Genomic DNA, 17,391 nt, shown 5'->3' with positions numbered 1-17,391 from the left:
TCGTTCCATTCCTGCAGCCTCCATGCAGTCGGGCCTTGGGGGGGGGGTCTGGCGTGGGGCCTGAGCTTGGCCAACCCAGCAGGGCCTGGTGTGGACAAGACTGTGTGTCACACAAACCCTCCTTCGAGGGCCAGGGGAGTTAAGCGTGTCTGCTCGTGAGTTTTAAAGGAAATCTGCATTTTAAGGAAAGATGTGAGACTGAAATGAACACGCGGGGGCAGGAGACGCCAGCACCGCGCAGGCCTGTGGGGAGGGGCTCAGACAGGCCGGACAACGGGCGGAGCCCCGGCCATGAGACAGCTCGGGAAGAGTGAAGAGTGAGCCTCCGCTGGTCACTGCCCTTTTCCTTCGAGAAGCTTGCTGTTAATAATGCTGCTCTTCCCAGCGAGTGGAACCGTCCAGGGTGAGCAGGCCGCTCAGACTACATCCTCCTGGGTCACCTCCCGCCACGTGGGTCCCGTTTCCAGGAAAGGGGGCCGCCTCCAGGCTGCAGGGAGCCTGCGAGAGCTTCAGGCAAGAAAGCAAGGCAAGCCACAAGATAGGCCGGCGACGTAGCCGTGCCCCAGGCTGGGTCTGCAGAGAGAGGACCACGGAGCAGGCTGGGGATGCTCGGCCAGCCTCCGACGGTGTTTCTGCTGTGGTGACTACCTTCTTTCTCATCTTCTGACTCCAAGATAAGGCCTATGCACACGCTCCTTTGCCAACAAAGGGCCGTCTAGTCAAACCTATGGTTTTTCCTGTCAGATCAGATCAGTCGCTCAGTCATGTCCGACTCTTTGCGACGCCGTGAATCGCAGCACGCCAGGCCTCCCTGTCCATCACCAACTCCCAGAGTTCACTCAGACTCATGTCCATCAAGTCAGTGATGCCATCCAGTCATCTCATCCTCTGTCGTCCCCTTCTCCTCCTGCCCCCAATCCCTTCCAGCATCAGAGTCTTTTCCAATGAGTCAACTCTTCGCATGAGGTGGCCAAAGTACTGGAGTTTCAGCTTTAGCATCATTCCTTCCAAAGAAATCCCAGGGCTGATCTCCTTCAGAACGGACTGGTTGGATCTCCTTGCAGTCCAAAGGACTCTCAAGAGTCTTCTCCAACACCACAGTTCAAAAGCATCAATTCTTTGGCGCTCAGCCTTCTTCACAGTCCAACTCTCACATCCATACATGACGACTGGAAAAACCATAGCCTTGACTAGATAAACCTTTGTTGGCAAAGTAATGTTTCTGCTTTTGAATATGCTATCTAGGTTGGTCATAACTTTCCTTCCAAGGAGTAAGCGTCTTTTAATTTCATGGCTGCAGTCACCATCTGTAGTGATTTTGGAGCCCAAAAAAATAAAGTCTGACACTGTTTCCCCTGTTTCCCCATCTATTTCCCATGAAGTGATGGGACTGGATGCCATGATCTACGTTTTCTGAATGTTGAGCTTTAAGCCAAGTTTTTCACTCTCCTCTTTCACTTTCATCAAGAGGCTTTTTAGTTCCTCTTCACTTTCTGCCATAAGGGTGGTGTCATCTGCATATCCGAGGTTATTGATTTTCTCCCGGCAATCTTGATTCCAGCTTGTGTTTCTTCCAGTCCAGCGTTTCTCATGATGTACTCTGCATAGAAGTTAAATAAACAGGGTGACAATATACAGGCTTGACGTATTTCTTTTCCTATTTGGAACCAGTCTGTTGTTCCATGTCCAGTTCTAACTGTTGCTTCCTGACCTGCATACAAATTTCTCAAGAGGCAGATCAGGTGGTCTGGTATTCCCATCTCTTTCAGAATTTTCCAGAGTTTATTGTGATCCACACAGTCAAAGGCTTTGGCATAGTCAATAAAGCAGAAATAGATGTTTTTCTGGAACTCTCTTGCTTTTTCCATGTTCCAGCAGATGTTGGCAATTTGATCTCTGGTTCCTCTGCCTTTTCTAAAACCAGCTTGAACATGAGGAAGTTCACAGTTCACATATTGCTGAAGCCTGGCTTGGAGAATTTTAAGCATTACTTTACTAGCGTGTGAGATGAGTGCAATTGTGCGGTAGTTTGAGCATTCTCTGGCATTGCCTTTGGGATTGGAATGAAAACTGACCTTTTCCAGTCCTGTGGCCACTGCTGAGTTTTCCAAATTTGCTGGCATATTGAGTGCAGCACTTTCATAGCATCATCTTTCAGGATTTGGAATAGCTCAACTTGAATTCTATTAACTCCACTAGCTTTGTTCGTAGTGATGCTTCTTAAGGCCCACTTGACTTCACATTCCAGGATGTCTGGCTCTAGGTCAGTGATCACGCCATCGTGATTATCTGGGTCGTGAAGATCTTTTCTCTACAGTTCTTCTGTGTATTCTTGCCATCTCTTCTTAATATCTTCCGCTTCTGTTAGGTCCCTACCATTTCTGTCCTTTATCGAGCCCATCTTTGCATGAAATGTTCCTTTGGTATCTCTGATTTTCTTGAAGAGATCTCTAGTCTGTCCCATTCTGTTGTTTTCCTCTATTTCTTTGCACTGATCGCTGAAGAAGGCTTTCTTATCTCTTCTTGCTATTCTTTGGAACTCTGCATTCAGATGTTTATATCTTTCCTGTATGCTATGCTATGCTAAGTCACTTCAGTCGTGTCCAACTCTGTGCAATCCCATAGACGGCAGCCCACCAGGCTGCCCTGTCCCTGGGATTCTCCAGGCAAGAACACTGGAGTGGGTTGCCATTTCCTTCTCCAATGCATGAAAGTGAAGTCGCTCAGTCGTGTCCGACTCTTAGCGACCCCATGGACTGCAACCTACGAGGCTCCTCCATCCATGGGATTTTCTAAGCAAGAGTACTGGAGTGGGGTGCCATTGCCTTCTCCGATCTTTCCTGTAGTCATGTACAGATGTGAGCGTTGGACTATAAAGAAAGCTGAGTACCGAAGAATTGATGCTTTTGAACTGTGGTGTTGGAGAACACTCTTGAGTCCATTGGACTGCAAGGAGATCCAATCAGCCCATCCCAAAGGAAATGAGTCCTGAATGTTCATTGGAAAGACTGATGTTGAAGCTGAAATTCCAATTCTTTGGCCACCTGATGCGAAGAGCTGACTCACTGGAATAGACCCTGATGCTGGGAAAGATTGAAGGCGGGAGGAAAAGGGGACGACAGAGGATGAGATGGATGGATGGCATCACTGACTCAACGGACTTGCGTTTGAGCAAGCTCCAGGAGCTGATGGACAGGGAGGCCTGGCATGCTGCAGTCCATGGGGTCACAGAGTCAGACATGAGTGAGCGACTAACTGAACTGAACCTGTTCATTGCACCCAGGACGGCAGGTGGGAGGCGTGTCCTCTCCGGCGGCCCCTCTGGCATTTGGATTGACTTCAGCTCAGGCGCGTTCGGCCGCCTCACCCACGCTGGAAACACAGCATGTTCCCAGAGTGTCCTTTCCTCAGAAGCTGGCTCAGTGGGTCAGGTCACTGGCTGTGCATTTAGTGAAAACCTGGGCTCGCCCTGCGGGGCTCCTGGGGCCAGCTGGTGGGGAGCCTGTCCTGTGGCTCCCCTGGGCTGCGTCCCCACTCGCTGTGCTGCTCTCATCATGGGGCGTCCACAGCATGGCGGTCGGACCACGGCCACGCAGTCCTCAGTGCCCACAACGGGGCGCCCCCGGGACGAGGCTGGAGAAGGGTGCACAGGCTGGGCGGGTGGGGGCGTCGGGCTGAGAGCCCCGCAGGTCACAAGGGTCCTCAAGCCCCTGACCCGGGGACGCAGCTGGGGTGCCCTGCAAGGGCCAGCAGACAACCCGGGGGCGTGCGGGGTCTGGAGCATCCCAGGACGGCGGGATTCAGGGGTTCTGGTGTGGGTTGGGCTGGTGGGGGGGTGCCGAGAGGGGAGGAGGGCCCACAGGGGCCTGAGCGGTCAGCAGGGGAGGTCAGAGAGCGGGGCCAGGAGGGGCGGCGTGCCCACAGCGGGGACCCCCCCAGGGACACCCCTGGGGACGCACTCGTGTCCCCGCTCTCTGTGTTCAGGCGTTGCTCTCAGCCCTCCTGCTCACAGGCGCATCGCATACTACGTGCCTCTGAGGCAACACCCTCCCAGGGAGATCTCAGAGGGCGCCCAGCGTCTGCCCCTCCTGCCACCCCCGCGAGCCGCCCCTGGAGGGCGTCCCAGCCCCTCCGCCCACACGGCCCCCGGGATCCAGGATCCGCTGCTGTCAGGCGTCCCGGGCATCACCCGTCTGAGACAAAGCCGAGAACGGCTGGCAGAAGCCTCACTTTAGCCATAAAATTTCCATGAACAAATAGCGTCGAGTTACGTATAATTTACAGTCGCTGGATGTGTTTTCCAGAGTGAGAGAGTGTTCCGAGCAGCGCCATTTCCCGGCACAGAGAGTGAACTGCCGCCAGCCCGGGCGCCCGGGCCAGCCCTCAGGGAGCTTTACAGAGCCGTCCAAAGGCCTCGGGGCAGACAGGAAGCCCAGGGGGCTGTGAACCCCGGAGAGGAGCCCCCAGGCCCCCCGGCCCAACCCGGGCGGCCCCAGGGGAGCAGGCAGGAGGCTGGGCACCCCCAGGGCCGACCCCCGCACTCATGGCCCCCTCCGAGAGCACAGGGCTGTTCCACGCCCCTCAGAGCCACGAAGGAGGTCTTGAAGGGGTTTTCTTTTCAGACTAATAGGAAATTCCTGGAATTCTTCGGTGGTAAATCCAGGCTCCCACGTGGAGTTCAGGGAGCCGCAGAGCCGGGACACACGTGGCGGGAGGGAGCTGGCATCTTGGGACCCCCGACCCCCAGGGTCTGGCGGTAAAGGCAGGCAGCCAGCCTGTTGGGCCCACCACCCCCTCCCGGGTGACCACTGGCTGGAGACACGGGGCCCCACTGCTTTCTACATGAGCCAGTGTCCGAAACCCGGAGAGGCCTGAGACGGACAGCCGTCCCGGCTCGTGTGCATCTAGGCACAGCCACCAGCCCCGCTGCAGAGAGAGCACGCGTCCCCCAGGCTCCCGACACCAGCCGCCTGGACGCAGGCCAGTCACCACCCCAGGTCTACTCAGCCCCACTGTTGAGCTTCAGCTCAGCTTCCAACGTGGACAGGCCCTCACAGAAAAGCTACAGTGTAAGACGGGTGCGGAGGACTCGCCACACTGTCCCTGGGCGCTCCGCGTGGACAGGGTCCATCTGCTCCATCACTCCGGCTGTGCGTGCGTGTCTGCACATGCACACACGTTTGTGGACACACACGCATGTCTGCACACGCACATCTGTGCATGCACATGCGTCTGCACATGCACACACGTCTGTGGACACACATGCATGTCTGCACACGCACATCTGTGCATGCACATGCGTCTGCACACGCACATACATGTCTGCACACGCACATCTGTGCATGCACATGCGTCTGCACATGCACACACGTTTGTGGACACACATGCATGTCTGCACACGCACATCTGTGCATGCACATGCGTCTGCACATGCACACACGTCTGTGGACACACATGCATGTCTGCACACGCACATCTGTGCATGCACATGCGTCTGCACACGCACATACATGTCTGCACACACATCTGTGCATGCACCTGCATGTCTGCACATGCACACGTTTGCCCAGGCCTGTCTTTCACGCAGAGTGGTTCTCATTCTAGTTTCGTCTGACGTTTTCTTGTGGCCGGTGCAGGTGTCCAGAGAGAGGACCACTCACGTGCTTCCAGGCACCAAGGGCTGGCACACCAGCTGGTGATGAGCTCCACGTGGACACAAGCTCTGCATGGACACACAAGTTCCACGTGGACACATATCCATGCTCTACATGGCTCCCTCTGCCTCTTCACCTTCCAGGGATGCCACTGCCTTGCAGTAATACGCTCTCTGCTGGGGGTCCTCCTGACACCTGGTGCAGACAGGCACACGGGATGGTGTGGGGCGGGCACTGCACACAGCAAAGCAGAGCGAGTGCACATGTCACCAGCTGACCCACCTAGGGCAGACACAGAAAGCAGTGATTCAGAACAGAGAGCGAGCAAAACACTGAGCACACGTCTTCACCCACCGCAACCGTGAAGCTGGTGCGGGTGTCGTGCAGACACAGCAGGCACACGCTAAGACCCTGCAGGGCCGGGCCAGGGTTGGGCAGCAGAGCTGCTGGTCGGGCTTACGCCTGGGGTGCAGAAAGCGTCCCAGAACTGGAGACATGATGGAGGCCTCGGGCCTGCACGCTTTAAAATGGTTACAGCAGTACATTTTCTGAAATGTAGAGCTTCAGTTCAGTTCAGTTTAGTCCCTAAGTCATGTCCAACTCCTTGCAACACCACGGACTGCAGCACGCCAGGCCTCCCTGTCCATCACCAACTCCCGGAGTTTACTCAAACTCACGTCCATCGAGTCGGTGATGCCATCCAACCATCTCATCCTCTGTTGCCCCTTCTCCTCCCGCCTTCAATCTTTCCCAGCATTGGGGTCTTTTCCCATGAGTCAGTTCTTTGCATCAGGTGGCCAAAGTTTTGGAGTTTCAGCTTCAGCATCCATCCTTCCAGTGTAGAGTTTACCATAATAAACTGAAGGCACGCCGAAATTTACTTCAAGATGCTGACACACAGCAATGTTTTCACAGTTTGAAAGGCTCCATGTAACTTACACCGACATGGACAGTGGGGCCCTAGGCTGTGCGTGTGGAGTGCAGTCACATACCTGCTTCTGGGGACACCTTCGTAAGTGGGAGGGAAGGCTGCTGGCCAGGGGAGCAAGGCCTGCGCCTGTCTGGAGGGGCCATAGGAGCCCTCGGTGCCTCAGCTGCCCATGGTCTCAGGGTCCCACCCCCGTGGCCCCCGATCCCAGAGGTCCAGGGAGGGGACAATGGGCAGTGGGGCTAGGGAGGCGGACGGCCAGCCCCTGAGGAGGGGCCAGGGACCCCCAGGGTGACCGTTCGACCACGCTCGGTGCCTGCCCTAGCTGGCTCTGGAGCCAGGGCCCAACCCAGCATCTGGTGGCTGGCAGTGTCCAGGGGCAGGCAGCCATGCTGAGTGACCATGCACCCCAGTGCAGCCACGCTCAGGACACAAGGGGACCAGCTGGACTCAGGCCAACAACACGTTTGCCCCGGCCCCTCCCAGGGCTTTTCACTCTGTGCCTCAAAACCTTGTTTGTTACCGAATTTATTTCTCTAGACACAGCAACCAGGTGCTCAGCAACTTTCATTCCTGGTGCCCTGCTCCTGCCCCATGGCGGGTGCCTGTGAGTTCTCACACAGGACATGCTCCTGCTGAGGAAAACGCCCTCCAGCCCAGCGCCATCCCCGCCCATGGCTTCTGGGCCAGGTTGGCAGCCACAGGCCCAGAGGCTGGGGGACTGTGGCTCCTGTGTCGTCTAGAGCACTGGGTCCCACGAGAGGTGCCCCAGAGATGAGCACGGACCACAGATATGCAAGTCAGGAGGGCAGCTGAGGGCCCAGAGTCACTAGTGGTCACCTCTGTGCCCGCTGGACTCACGGCCCAGGCCTTCAGCACAGGCAGGCACAGCTGCTCCCAGGAGCTGGGCAGGGCCAGCAGCCACAAGCCCAGTGTGCTCCAGGTGGGCACAGGCGACTGGAAGGGGCTGGATGGGGCTGGCAGACCCCAGAGGCAGTGCACTCCCGCAAGGCTGCGGCGGGACGGGGCACAGAGGGCAAAGCCCTCCTCTCTCCCACCATCGTCCTCTCTGTCAGGAAAACCACTTTCAGAAGAGCCCACCCGACCCGAGGACCTGCAGACGCGCTCAGCAGGGACGCACTGGGCAGCCATACCAGCGCTCATGCCGCGGGACTCGAGTTGGATTTGGCGGCTCAGGCGCTGTCTAGAGCAGAGAACAGCTGAGACTCATCAGGGTGGTGGTCTCGGGACCCCTCGGGCCTCAGGGAGGATGGGGACCAGTCCACGGCCCTCTGGCTGCAGGTGGCTGGCGGTACGGCCCCCCAGCCCAGGGCCACGCGGCAGCTCAGCCTCACTCCCCTTGAGCACCTTCCATGGCAGAGTCAGCACCAGCACTGCTCGGGGGCCTGGCAGAGGGCGCCCGTGCACTTGGGGTCTGGCACCCGCAACCTGCCCAGTGCCTCCCCTGGCCAGCACTCCCGCTGACGCGTGGAAGCACCTGGCCCCCAGAAGAGGATCCAGGTGCAGCCGCGGAAGCACAGCAGGGGCAGGAAGAGTCCCATAACGGGTCACAACCCGTTTTCAGAAAGACGTGTTTTATCCGGCAGAGGACCCCAGAGCTGTGGCCTTGCCACCAGGGAGCGCAGCAGCGCCTGCAGGCCAGGCCAGGCAGCCGGACTGGACGTGGAGAAGCCCCGCCCCCCAACCCGGCCCAGGCCCAGAAGCCAGGGCTGCCCCACCCACCTCCCTACTCTGCCCTGCCTCCGCGAGGGGCTGGCCGGCCATGGGCGTGCTGAGTCTCCCTGCCGCTAGCCAGAGCAGCATGGGGGTGACTGGCGCCCCCATGGGGGTGGGCTGACCGGGAGGCGCAGCAGGTCGGGAGCCAGGACAGGACCAGGTGCGGGGTCCGTGGGGGGGGGCGCAGAGCTGCCCTGTGGCCTCAGGGCTGGGCCGGCTCCACCACCTATGCTGGGCGGCACCCTGCCCAGGTAAGGTACCCCGCCTGGTGTCCAGAGCCACCTGGGCCAACAGGATGTGGCCCCGGGACACGCTCCGGCCACAGGCACTGCATGTGAGTGACCGGCCTGGGTCACTGTGTCCAGGAACCCAGCTGGCAGCTTTGCTGGCCGATTCTGGCACCTCCAGGACCCTGTCAGGCGAACCCCTCCCCACCCCGGGCACCCACGACGCTGTCCCCAAGCCCCTGGGGCGGCGCCAGGGCTGGGCAGACCGAGGGACACACGGATGCGGGGCTGGGGCTCCGTACACCGTCCTGGGGATGTGGACCGGGTGGGCAGCTGCTGTTTCTGGCCTCAGGTGACTTGGCTCTGACTCCAGGGTCAGGCCAGCAGGAAGGGAGCCTGGTGGGCGCGGGCAGATGCCCAGGAGAGGCCCCCACGCTACGCCCTCCCCGTCCCCGCTCCACGTCCTCCACGGCAGTCAGTGCCCAGGCCCTCCCGGACCTTTCTCCCGAGCCGACGCCCCTGGGCGTCTCCTCCTCTATCGCAGCCGGCTTCCGCATCTTTCACATCTTTCACCTCAGGGCTCTTCCCCCACACCACCCCAGGTGGATGCTTTCGAGCGAGCGGGTCTCCACACGGGAGGCGCGTCCTTGCCGAGGAGTCTGTTTTCTTTTTGGTGCAGCTGGAATCTGCAGCTCCTGCGTAAACCCAGAGGTCGTCATGTCCCCAGTGAGGAAGCACAGCTGTGGTTTCCTGGCTTGTGCCCTGGTGCTGGGCCCCCCAGCCACTCCGCTCGTCCCCACTCCAGGGAGGATCTGGGGTTACCACGGCTCCTAGACGCTCCTGCAGGGTCACGGGGGCATGTGGCTCCCCCGGGCCGAAGGCCAGGCTTGCAATGGGCCTCCCTGGTCCACCTCCAGTTCCTGCCCAGAGGAGCCTCCACTGGAGGCTGAGAACTTCCACCCGAGCCGGCTTCCTGTCCACACCGGCCAAGCTGGGAGCACCCTTCGGGCAGTGCGGCCAGCAGGGGAGAGGTCGGACCCGCCAGCCTCCTCTCCTGAAGGAGACAGCCCCATTTCCAATTGCAGGAAGCTCGAATCCAGCCCGTGGAAGCGATTCCAGATGTTTTTAGCACCAGGAAGAGCCTTCCGTGAACCCAGGAACGTGGCCGGGGGAGGCAAGGGTCCCCACTGACCCCGTGGCACTTCTGGACGGGCGGCCACATGGCACCGAGGATGTTTGCTGCTTTGCGAAGCAAACAGGCCACTGGGCAGGGCCCGCCTCCCCGGCTTGGGGACATCTAGCGTGGAGGATACACAGGGACCAGGGCAGCAGAGAGAGGCAGTCCAGGACCTCTGCACCCTCCCGGAAGACCTGCTCACCCTGTTGTGCCCAAGTCCAGGCTTGACCCGAGTGTGGGGGCAGCTGCAGACATGCCCAGACTCACACCACGCACACACTTACGGGAGTACAGACATGTGTGCGCGCACCCAGCCCAGCCCCCTCCACACCGACGATGGCCATGGCAGGCAACAGAGTCCTGAGTCCCGGAACAGCCCCACCGCCCTGCACCCTGAGGCCCTGGGAGCCGGCGGCCCCCAGAGCTCCCGCCCCTCAACCTGGGGTCAGGTGCAGTCGTCAAAGGCCTGAGCAGAGGACAACCCCGCAGGACAGAGGGGCCCTTCCTGACGTCCCTGCAACTCTGGCCACCGCAGCCTCAGCCTCCCCGCTTTCCAGGATGGGCCTGCACCCCAGGGCCCCTTGGCCAGGCCGAGGGGGTGTCTCCCCAGAGCTGCAGGTCAGCCCTGCCAATGGGCCCTCCACTGGTCGCTCTGGGCCTCAGCCATCACCAGCTGAGCGCACGTGAGGAAACTGGATATATTTATAATTTTTTAAAAGCTTGGAGCCAGCATTCAAAACGGGGCTGTTTTTCCACTGGAAATTGTAACGTGAGCCCAGAACCTTCCCGCTCACGCCGTCGGCTTCTGAGGCCGGTGCCCGCTAAGGGGCCACCCCAGGCCGGTCCACCGCCCTGCCGCGGGGGTCCTGCTACCGCGCCTGGCCTCCTGACCGGCCAGGAGCCCAGCTTGGGAGGGAGGCAGGGCTGCCCACCAGGTCAGTGGGCGCGGGGCCAGGAGGGGGCCCTGAAGCCCCGCAGCCAGTCCCCCTGCCCTCCCAGCTCAGACCCCAGGAGGTGTCGGACGGTTCTCACCCAGGCGGCCTGGGAGCGCGAGGCTGACCGCGGGCACCTGACCCCCACAGCCAGGCCCTGGAGCCTGCTGCCCTCAAGTTCCCATGGCCCTCCGGCACCCCAGGCTGGGCCCACCTGCACCCACCTGTCCTCCTTGGAGGAACGGCCGTCCCCACCTGCGTCGGCTTGAGCCACGGAAACGCAGGATGGTCGTTATGGCCACCCGGCCCGAAGGCAGGTGCTATGGGGCCGCCACGGGGCGGAGCCCCCGACACCCAGGGGAGGTCCTCCCACAGCCTGGGACTCCAGACCTATTGCCCGCCCCCCACCATGCTCTCTAGGTACCTGGACCTGAGGAAAGGGGTGGGGGCCACGAACCACCATCACCCCACCCCCAGGGATGCCTGCTGCCACCTGCCCTGGGCCCTGAGCCCCAGGCCCCTGACACAGACACGCCCTGGAGGACAGACCCCCACGGGCTGGACACACCCGTGTGCCGCCTGCGGGCCCCTGGTTCCAGGGCAGCTGGTGGGCAGAGGCAGGCCCCTCCCGCCCCAACCTCTTCCCAGGAAGAACAACAAACCACCCTCAGCCCCCTGCGGGGGTGGGCCCTGGGGCACCGTGGGACCTGCAGGCTCCTTACCTGAACTGAGGTCCCCTCCAGGCCCAGGGGGCTGTGGGTGGGCTTGGGGGTGGCAGGGGCCTGGGCAGCAGGCCGGCACAGCTGGGCAACCGTCTCGTGGACTCTGGGGAAAGTGGTATGGGCAGTTCCTCCTCTAAAGTGGGGGCCACACTCCTTAGTCCTGAGTGTGCGTTTCCCCTGCATTCCCGGTAGCCAGAGCGGGTGTCGCTCTGGGAGGCCCTGGCGGATGCGAGGGGCGGCCGGGGACCCCACGCTGTGGTCGTCTCCCAGTCGAGGCGAGCGGGGGCCACACTGGGGCAGGAAGCTGCCGGAGGCCAGGCCTACTGGGGACCCGGCTTCACGGGCCCGGCCCCATCTCTGCCCCAGGAGAACCGCATCCTCCGGGCTGGGGGGCAGCACGGTCCACCGGTGTTTGCTGCAGCCGGGGTCTGGGCTGGGGCTGGGACACGGCAAAGCTCCCCGGAGCTGCGGGAAGGCACGAGCCTCGGGCCGGGCTCCACCCACCCCCAGGAAGGGCCCCCAACTCGCGGTCTAGGCGGGTCCGCGCAGCCCCTCGAGAGCGCCGGCGGCGTGGTCGTCACGCACGGGCGTGCGCACGTGTACGTCGCAGGGCGGGGCCAGACGCCCAGGCCTCAGAGCCCCGCCCCCCGCCCTCCGCCCCCGAGGACCCCAGTCCGAGCGGGGCCTCCACCGTTGCTCCGTCCCTGCTGGGGACCCAGACGGCACCCCGGGAGTGGACGCGGGCCTGGTGTCGGGGGAAGGAGAACCCCCCAGACCCACCCTGGCCGCCGGGCTGAGCCTGGGCCTCAGGGATACGGCAACAGCCCCTGCCCCACGGCCCCCTCTCTCTGCGAGGACCCCAAGGGTCCAGCACCCAGACCTGAGTTGAGGCAGGCACGTCACCCCTTGAGCTCCTGCCCGGCACTCCGGTGGGACCCCAGGCCGCCCCCGCCGTGGGGTCGGGCCTGGTGGGATCGCTGCCTGCGAGGACGAAAGTGGGCCCTGCTAGGTGCCTGGCTGGTGGAGTCAGCCCTCCCCAGGGGAGACGCAGATCTCAGAGACAAGGGGGACTTGGGTCCCATTTCAGCCTCAGCACAGGCTAAGGCGGGGCTGAAATGCTCCGGAGTTAGAGACACGGGGCAGCCTGGGGCCCGCTGCTGCAGGCCTGGCTGGAGACCCCAGGGGACGCCCCCACCAGGGAGTCTCACAAACGAGGACTCCAGGAGGCCTCTCGGAAGGGTGTGTGGATGAAGGGAAATGTGAGGGAGCGCCCCCAAGCCCCACACACCCACATGCAGAGTTGCACGTGTGCACACAGAGTACGCACAAGTGTGCACACGCTCCCATCAGGGGCCCCAGGCCGCCTGGGACAGGACTCTAAGCCCAAGGCCCGCCTCACTCAGGGGGAAGGGAGAGCTCGAATGCTTCAGGGATGGACTGCAGACCCTGTCCCCTCGGTCCTGTCCAGGGGGCTCTGGGAAGCGGTGAGGGGTGGGGTGGGGCGTGGGCCAGCCCCTGGCCAGTCAGGCCGTGCCTCCCACTGTCCACCCTCAGCCAGGAGAGACCCAGCGCCTGTCTGCGGCCTTTGGCGGGGAAGGAGGCCTCCAGCGGGCCAGCCTCAGCCCGGAGCAGGGCCTTTCCAGGACACATGCTCCGGCCATGGCCCTCCACAGGGCGCAGGGCAGGCCTCTCTGGTGGGCGTGCAGGGTGGGGGTGCGGGCTCTCTGTCCACACCGCTCAGCCCTGCCAGCGCCCTCCCAGGCCCCTCCCCAGGGCCCCTCCACTCCTCTGCGGGCCCAGCCCGGTGTCCATGGGGCCTGGCCGTGAGGGCTGCTGGCTGGCGCGGCCTCATTTCCTCTTGGCCCGCAGGCTCCGGGCGGCCTCGGGAACAAAGGGTGGATTGTGCCTCGTTCTGGGCCTGCTCCCCACCCGGCCGCTGCCCCCGCGGGGCCCGGGGGTGATGTTTGTGTTTGTAGCCAAGCGAGAGTCCTCTGGCCAAGCTGCGAGGGCTCAGTGCACGGACAGCCTCGGGTACCAGCTGCAGGCCCAGGAGCCCGGGAGCCGGCAGCCTGTCCCGGACCCAGCTGGCCTGCCACCCTCCCCGCCCTGGCCGCCCGAAGCCCCGAGGCAGCAGCCAGGCAGCTCCGTGCCTGCCCTGCGCCTCCTCCTGTGCAGACTCTTGCCATCACCAGCCCATGGCATGCGGCTGTCCAGCCCCAGGCCAGCCCGGCACCCCCTTGCCCTGTGATGCCCGTGACTCCCCATCACCCTGCGGCCCATCCAGGCCTCCCTGGCAACTGAGGGTGCCCAACACTCCGAGCTGGCTTCTGGGGGGCAAAAAGGGGGGCCAGGCCTCTCGGTTTCCAAGAGGGCAGAAAGGAGAAGAACCACACCCTGACATTCTGCTGCCAACAGCCCCTCTCTCCACACATTCAGTGAGTGCTGCTGTGTGCCCGTCTGGGCCCCGCAGACCGTGGGTGGAGACACTGGCAGAGGACAGACAATCCAAGGCAAACGCCATTCCATCCGTCAGCCAGGCACAGGGTCCTGTGGCCGCGGACCTCCCAGCAGGCTGGCACCCGCCCTCGGCAGACCCAGGTGGACACGAAGGCCCCCACAGCCGCCCCGAGAACAGCCAGGGCGCCTCAACCGCGGGTGCTGGGCTCAGGGGCCACCATCCTCCCAGCCAGGAACAAGGCTGAGCCCGGGGCTGGGGTCCCTGCTGGGTCCCCACCCCCACCCCGGCCCAGCCCTGCCCCCTGAAGACACCCTGAGGCCGCGCCGGGCCCGCAGCCCCCTCCCCCACTGCTGGTTTAGCTCCCGCCTCTGCCATCAAAGGAGCTTTGTGGCCACGAGTGGAGCTGGAGCCGATGGTCTTGGAGGGGCTCCAGGAATGAACAGCAGAGGACGGCTTTTGGAAGAACGTGGAAAAAAAAAAAAAGAGGAAAAAGTGAAGGAAGAAGGAATTTGCTTCTGTGGAGTCCGGTGCCACCCCAGCCCACCCCGCCCCGCCCCGGGCCCCGTCCAGGCGGGTCCACTCCGTGTGCTCTGGTCCCGGGCCTGCGCTAACCTCCTACCCACGCAGTAACAGGGGCTCCTGCTGGCTGGGGTCTCTCATCCCTGCCACAGAGAAGGAGACTGAGGGTCAGAGTGGCAGGGAGCTGCCTGGGGCCTCAAGATGGGAAGGTCTGCTGCCTGAGAAGACAGCTCATGTGCGCTGGGTGGGAGGTCAGCCTGGGGTGCTGCCAGGCGACAGAGAGCAGGGTGAGGGTTAAGGTGGGGCCTGCAGCCCAGGGCTGGAAGGGGATACGGTGGTGACCCCAGACCCCCACTGTCCCAGCCCACATCAGAGGTCAGAGGCAGGCCAGGCCACGGCTGCTGACCACTACACGCTCTTCTCGGCCACACTGCAGTCCTCCTGGAGGCGGCAGACCCCTGTCCCCGCCACGAGACGGAAGAGGGCGAGGGCAGGAGGCAGGGGTCGGGGACCCAGAGAGCTCCCTGCCCCTGCCCCTCACCGCACCAGCCCTCTTTGCTGGAGGTGTACACCCAGTGACGGGTCCCCAGAGTGGGGCTGAAAGTGGGTCGGGGCAGGGAGTGGGCAGGCCACAGGACTTCATGAAAAGCCCACTGGGACAACCTTGGGGCAGACCTAGGGACGGGCAGGAGGGATGGGGCAGCATCCCAGCAAGAGCCCAGGCACCCAGGGCCCCACAAGAGAGACTGCCAGGTTCCAGGAAGGTCAGGAATCCTGAGTGCGAGGAGGGGACAGTGTCAGCAGGAGGGGTGGGGTGCCTCCACGCTCCCCAGGGCCTCCCCCCGAAGCCCACCTTCACTGCCTCCATCAGGGTGACGCTGGGGTGTCCTTGCCCCACCCCCGCATGGAGCCCCCATCACTGGGGCCCACAGAAGCAGATGGTGGCTCCTGGGGGCACAGCCCAAGTACCAGGGCCAAGACACCCCTGCGTGTCCTCTCTGCGAGGGTCTCTAGGGCCCGGGGGTGGCGCTTTGGGGACACAAGGATGGCTCAGCCTTTCCTCCAAACGAACGCTCTCCCCAACCCCTGAGACTCAGGAGAAGGGGCCCCTCCAGCTAGCTGCTGGTAGCTGTCCGCACCTGCAGGCCCGGAGCCAGACGCCCCGTGGCTGCAGGGCAAGGGGGACAGGGCACACAGCTTCCGGGTGCTGGGCGCTGGGCCCACCCCACCCTTACCTGGGGCTGCTGCAGACCCTTCACTGGTCCCTCCATCCGGCCCTGGGGCCAAGGGTGTGTCTCATCCCAGCCCCCACGGGGATGGATCCTAACCTGAGGCTGCTCCGAGGCAGGGCCACATGTACCCTCTCCCCAGGCCTGTCTGTGGAGTTGGTGGGTCCTGCAGAGCTCAGCTTCCACGGAGTCTTGAAGGTGCAGTGGGGGAGGAGGTGGGGATCGGTGAAGCCTCTGGAGGTGCCCTCACCCCTGCAGCCCTGGAGAGGGGAGCGAGCAAGCCTGCCAGCCCCGGGCAAGGCCGGAGTGGGACTGAGCCCAGATGCAGGCAGGAGAGGCCGCACATCTCAGCACTGGCCATGGCGCCAGACAGCAACGCTACGTCTCACAGCCCCCGACAGGCGCCAGAGACAAGACCCCCAAGGAGCCAGCCCGCACCCCTAAACGCAGGAGTGCGCTGAAGGCCCCTGGCCCAGGGCCTCCTTCGCCCTGGAGCGGATGCAGAGCTAGTGCTGGCCGAGTGCCCTCGCCCAGTTCCCGGGGCGCCAGGGCGGGGGTGTGAGACACCAGGCCCAGTTGGCAGTAGCCATGTGGTGGATGGGCGCAGCCACCCAGGGCTGGTGCGAGCCCCGTGTCAAGGCTTCCATACCTCACATCAGCGATGCCAGGGGCGCAGGCAGCTGACCAGGGTGCCAGCTGCTGCCCAGCAGAGGTGCCCTGGACAGCGGGCTCTTGTGCCCTCCAGGCACAGCTCCAGGTGACCCCAGGCAGCACAGCCAGAACAAGGCGCTGGAAGCTGCCGACCCAGAGCTCCATCGGGGGCCCCCCGGGGGTCTGCACGGGAGAAGCCCCATGGGAGGCAGAGCCCCCTTCCCAGCCACTACATTCCCCAGTCTGGGGACCCCTACGAACTCCCATCTGCCCGCCTGGGCTCACTAATACCTGTGGCCTGCTGGGAAGCCCATCCTTCCTTCCACAGACAGCGGCAGTCCAGGAGTCAGGGTGGCTGGGCTAGGGGGGTCACCGGCCTGCAGAGGCCTCTTGAGCCAAGGCGAGACTGAAGCGGGCTTGTCAAGGTGGGCATGGGGAGGGCACCTAGGTGGGACTGGCAGGGTGGGGGTTGAATCGGGAGAAGGACTGCATGGACCTTTATAGGGCTCCCAGGAGAGCCCCTGGCCCCGGGCTCCCCGATGCCCGGCCCATCTCCTGAGGGTCCTGAGCCCAGTCAGCCCTGGGTGCTTGAGTAGGACGGGGTCCCACCCCTGGGTGAGGTCAGAGCGGGCGCAAAGGGAGCCTCCTGCCAGGCCCCGCCCCCTGCGCGTGATGAGCAGCCTTGGCCCCGCCCACTGCCCGCAGGAGGGCTGCATGGGGGCTGGTGCCCCAGGCATGTGGTGAGGGCTGCTGCCTGGCCCCGCCCAGCCCCGGGTGGCTTGACCCTGTGGGATCCCCGCGTCTCTGGCCTGTGCCCTGGGTCTGGGCGCTCACCTGTCAGCCCCTTAACATCGCAGCCCCTCCACCCCACCCTGGCCCCTGAGCAGGCCCAGGCTCCTGCAAGCCCTATGCGGTGTTGCCCAGGAGGCTGGGCAACCTGGCTGGCACCTGCAGTCTCTGGCCCCACGTCCCGAGCCCTGGGTGAGTCTGTGCTGTGCGGGGTGTCCTCGTCCCACGTCCTGAACCCACGACCCATGTTCCTGTCCCCTTTCCTGAGTCTTACATCCTGCATTCCTGTTCCAGGCCCCCTGGCCAGGCCCCCGGACGAGGCTCTGCTCTCCTGCCAGGCCTTCCCAACTGAGCCCCACAGGTGTGGC

General features: G+C 63.1%; 1 protein-coding gene across 1 annotated transcript; it reads right to left on the bottom strand.

Moving 5' to 3' along the window:
* Positions 1-5,636: 5,636 nt before the first annotated feature.
* Positions 5,637-13,027, bottom strand: LOC138986829 (collagen alpha-1(I) chain-like). The gene is made up of 5 exons (XM_070366764.1): positions 12,919-13,027; positions 12,158-12,358; positions 11,963-12,084; positions 11,378-11,908; positions 5,637-5,936 (listed from the first exon to the last, which is right to left on the bottom strand). Exons 1-5 carry the CDS (start codon positions 13,025-13,027, stop codon positions 5,787-5,789), a joined length of 1,113 nt encoding a protein of 370 aa, XP_070222865.1. The 3' UTR covers positions 5,637-5,786.
* Between the last annotated feature and the right edge of the window lie 4,364 nt (positions 13,028-17,391).

This window comes from Bos mutus, unplaced genomic scaffold, assembly GCF_027580195.1.
Source record: "Bos mutus isolate GX-2022 unplaced genomic scaffold, NWIPB_WYAK_1.1 CTG207, whole genome shotgun sequence".
Taxonomy (NCBI): Eukaryota; Metazoa; Chordata; class Mammalia; order Artiodactyla; family Bovidae; genus Bos; species Bos mutus.
Note: the sequence above shows the minus strand (reverse complement) of the source record. Positions and strands in the feature narration are given on the sequence as shown.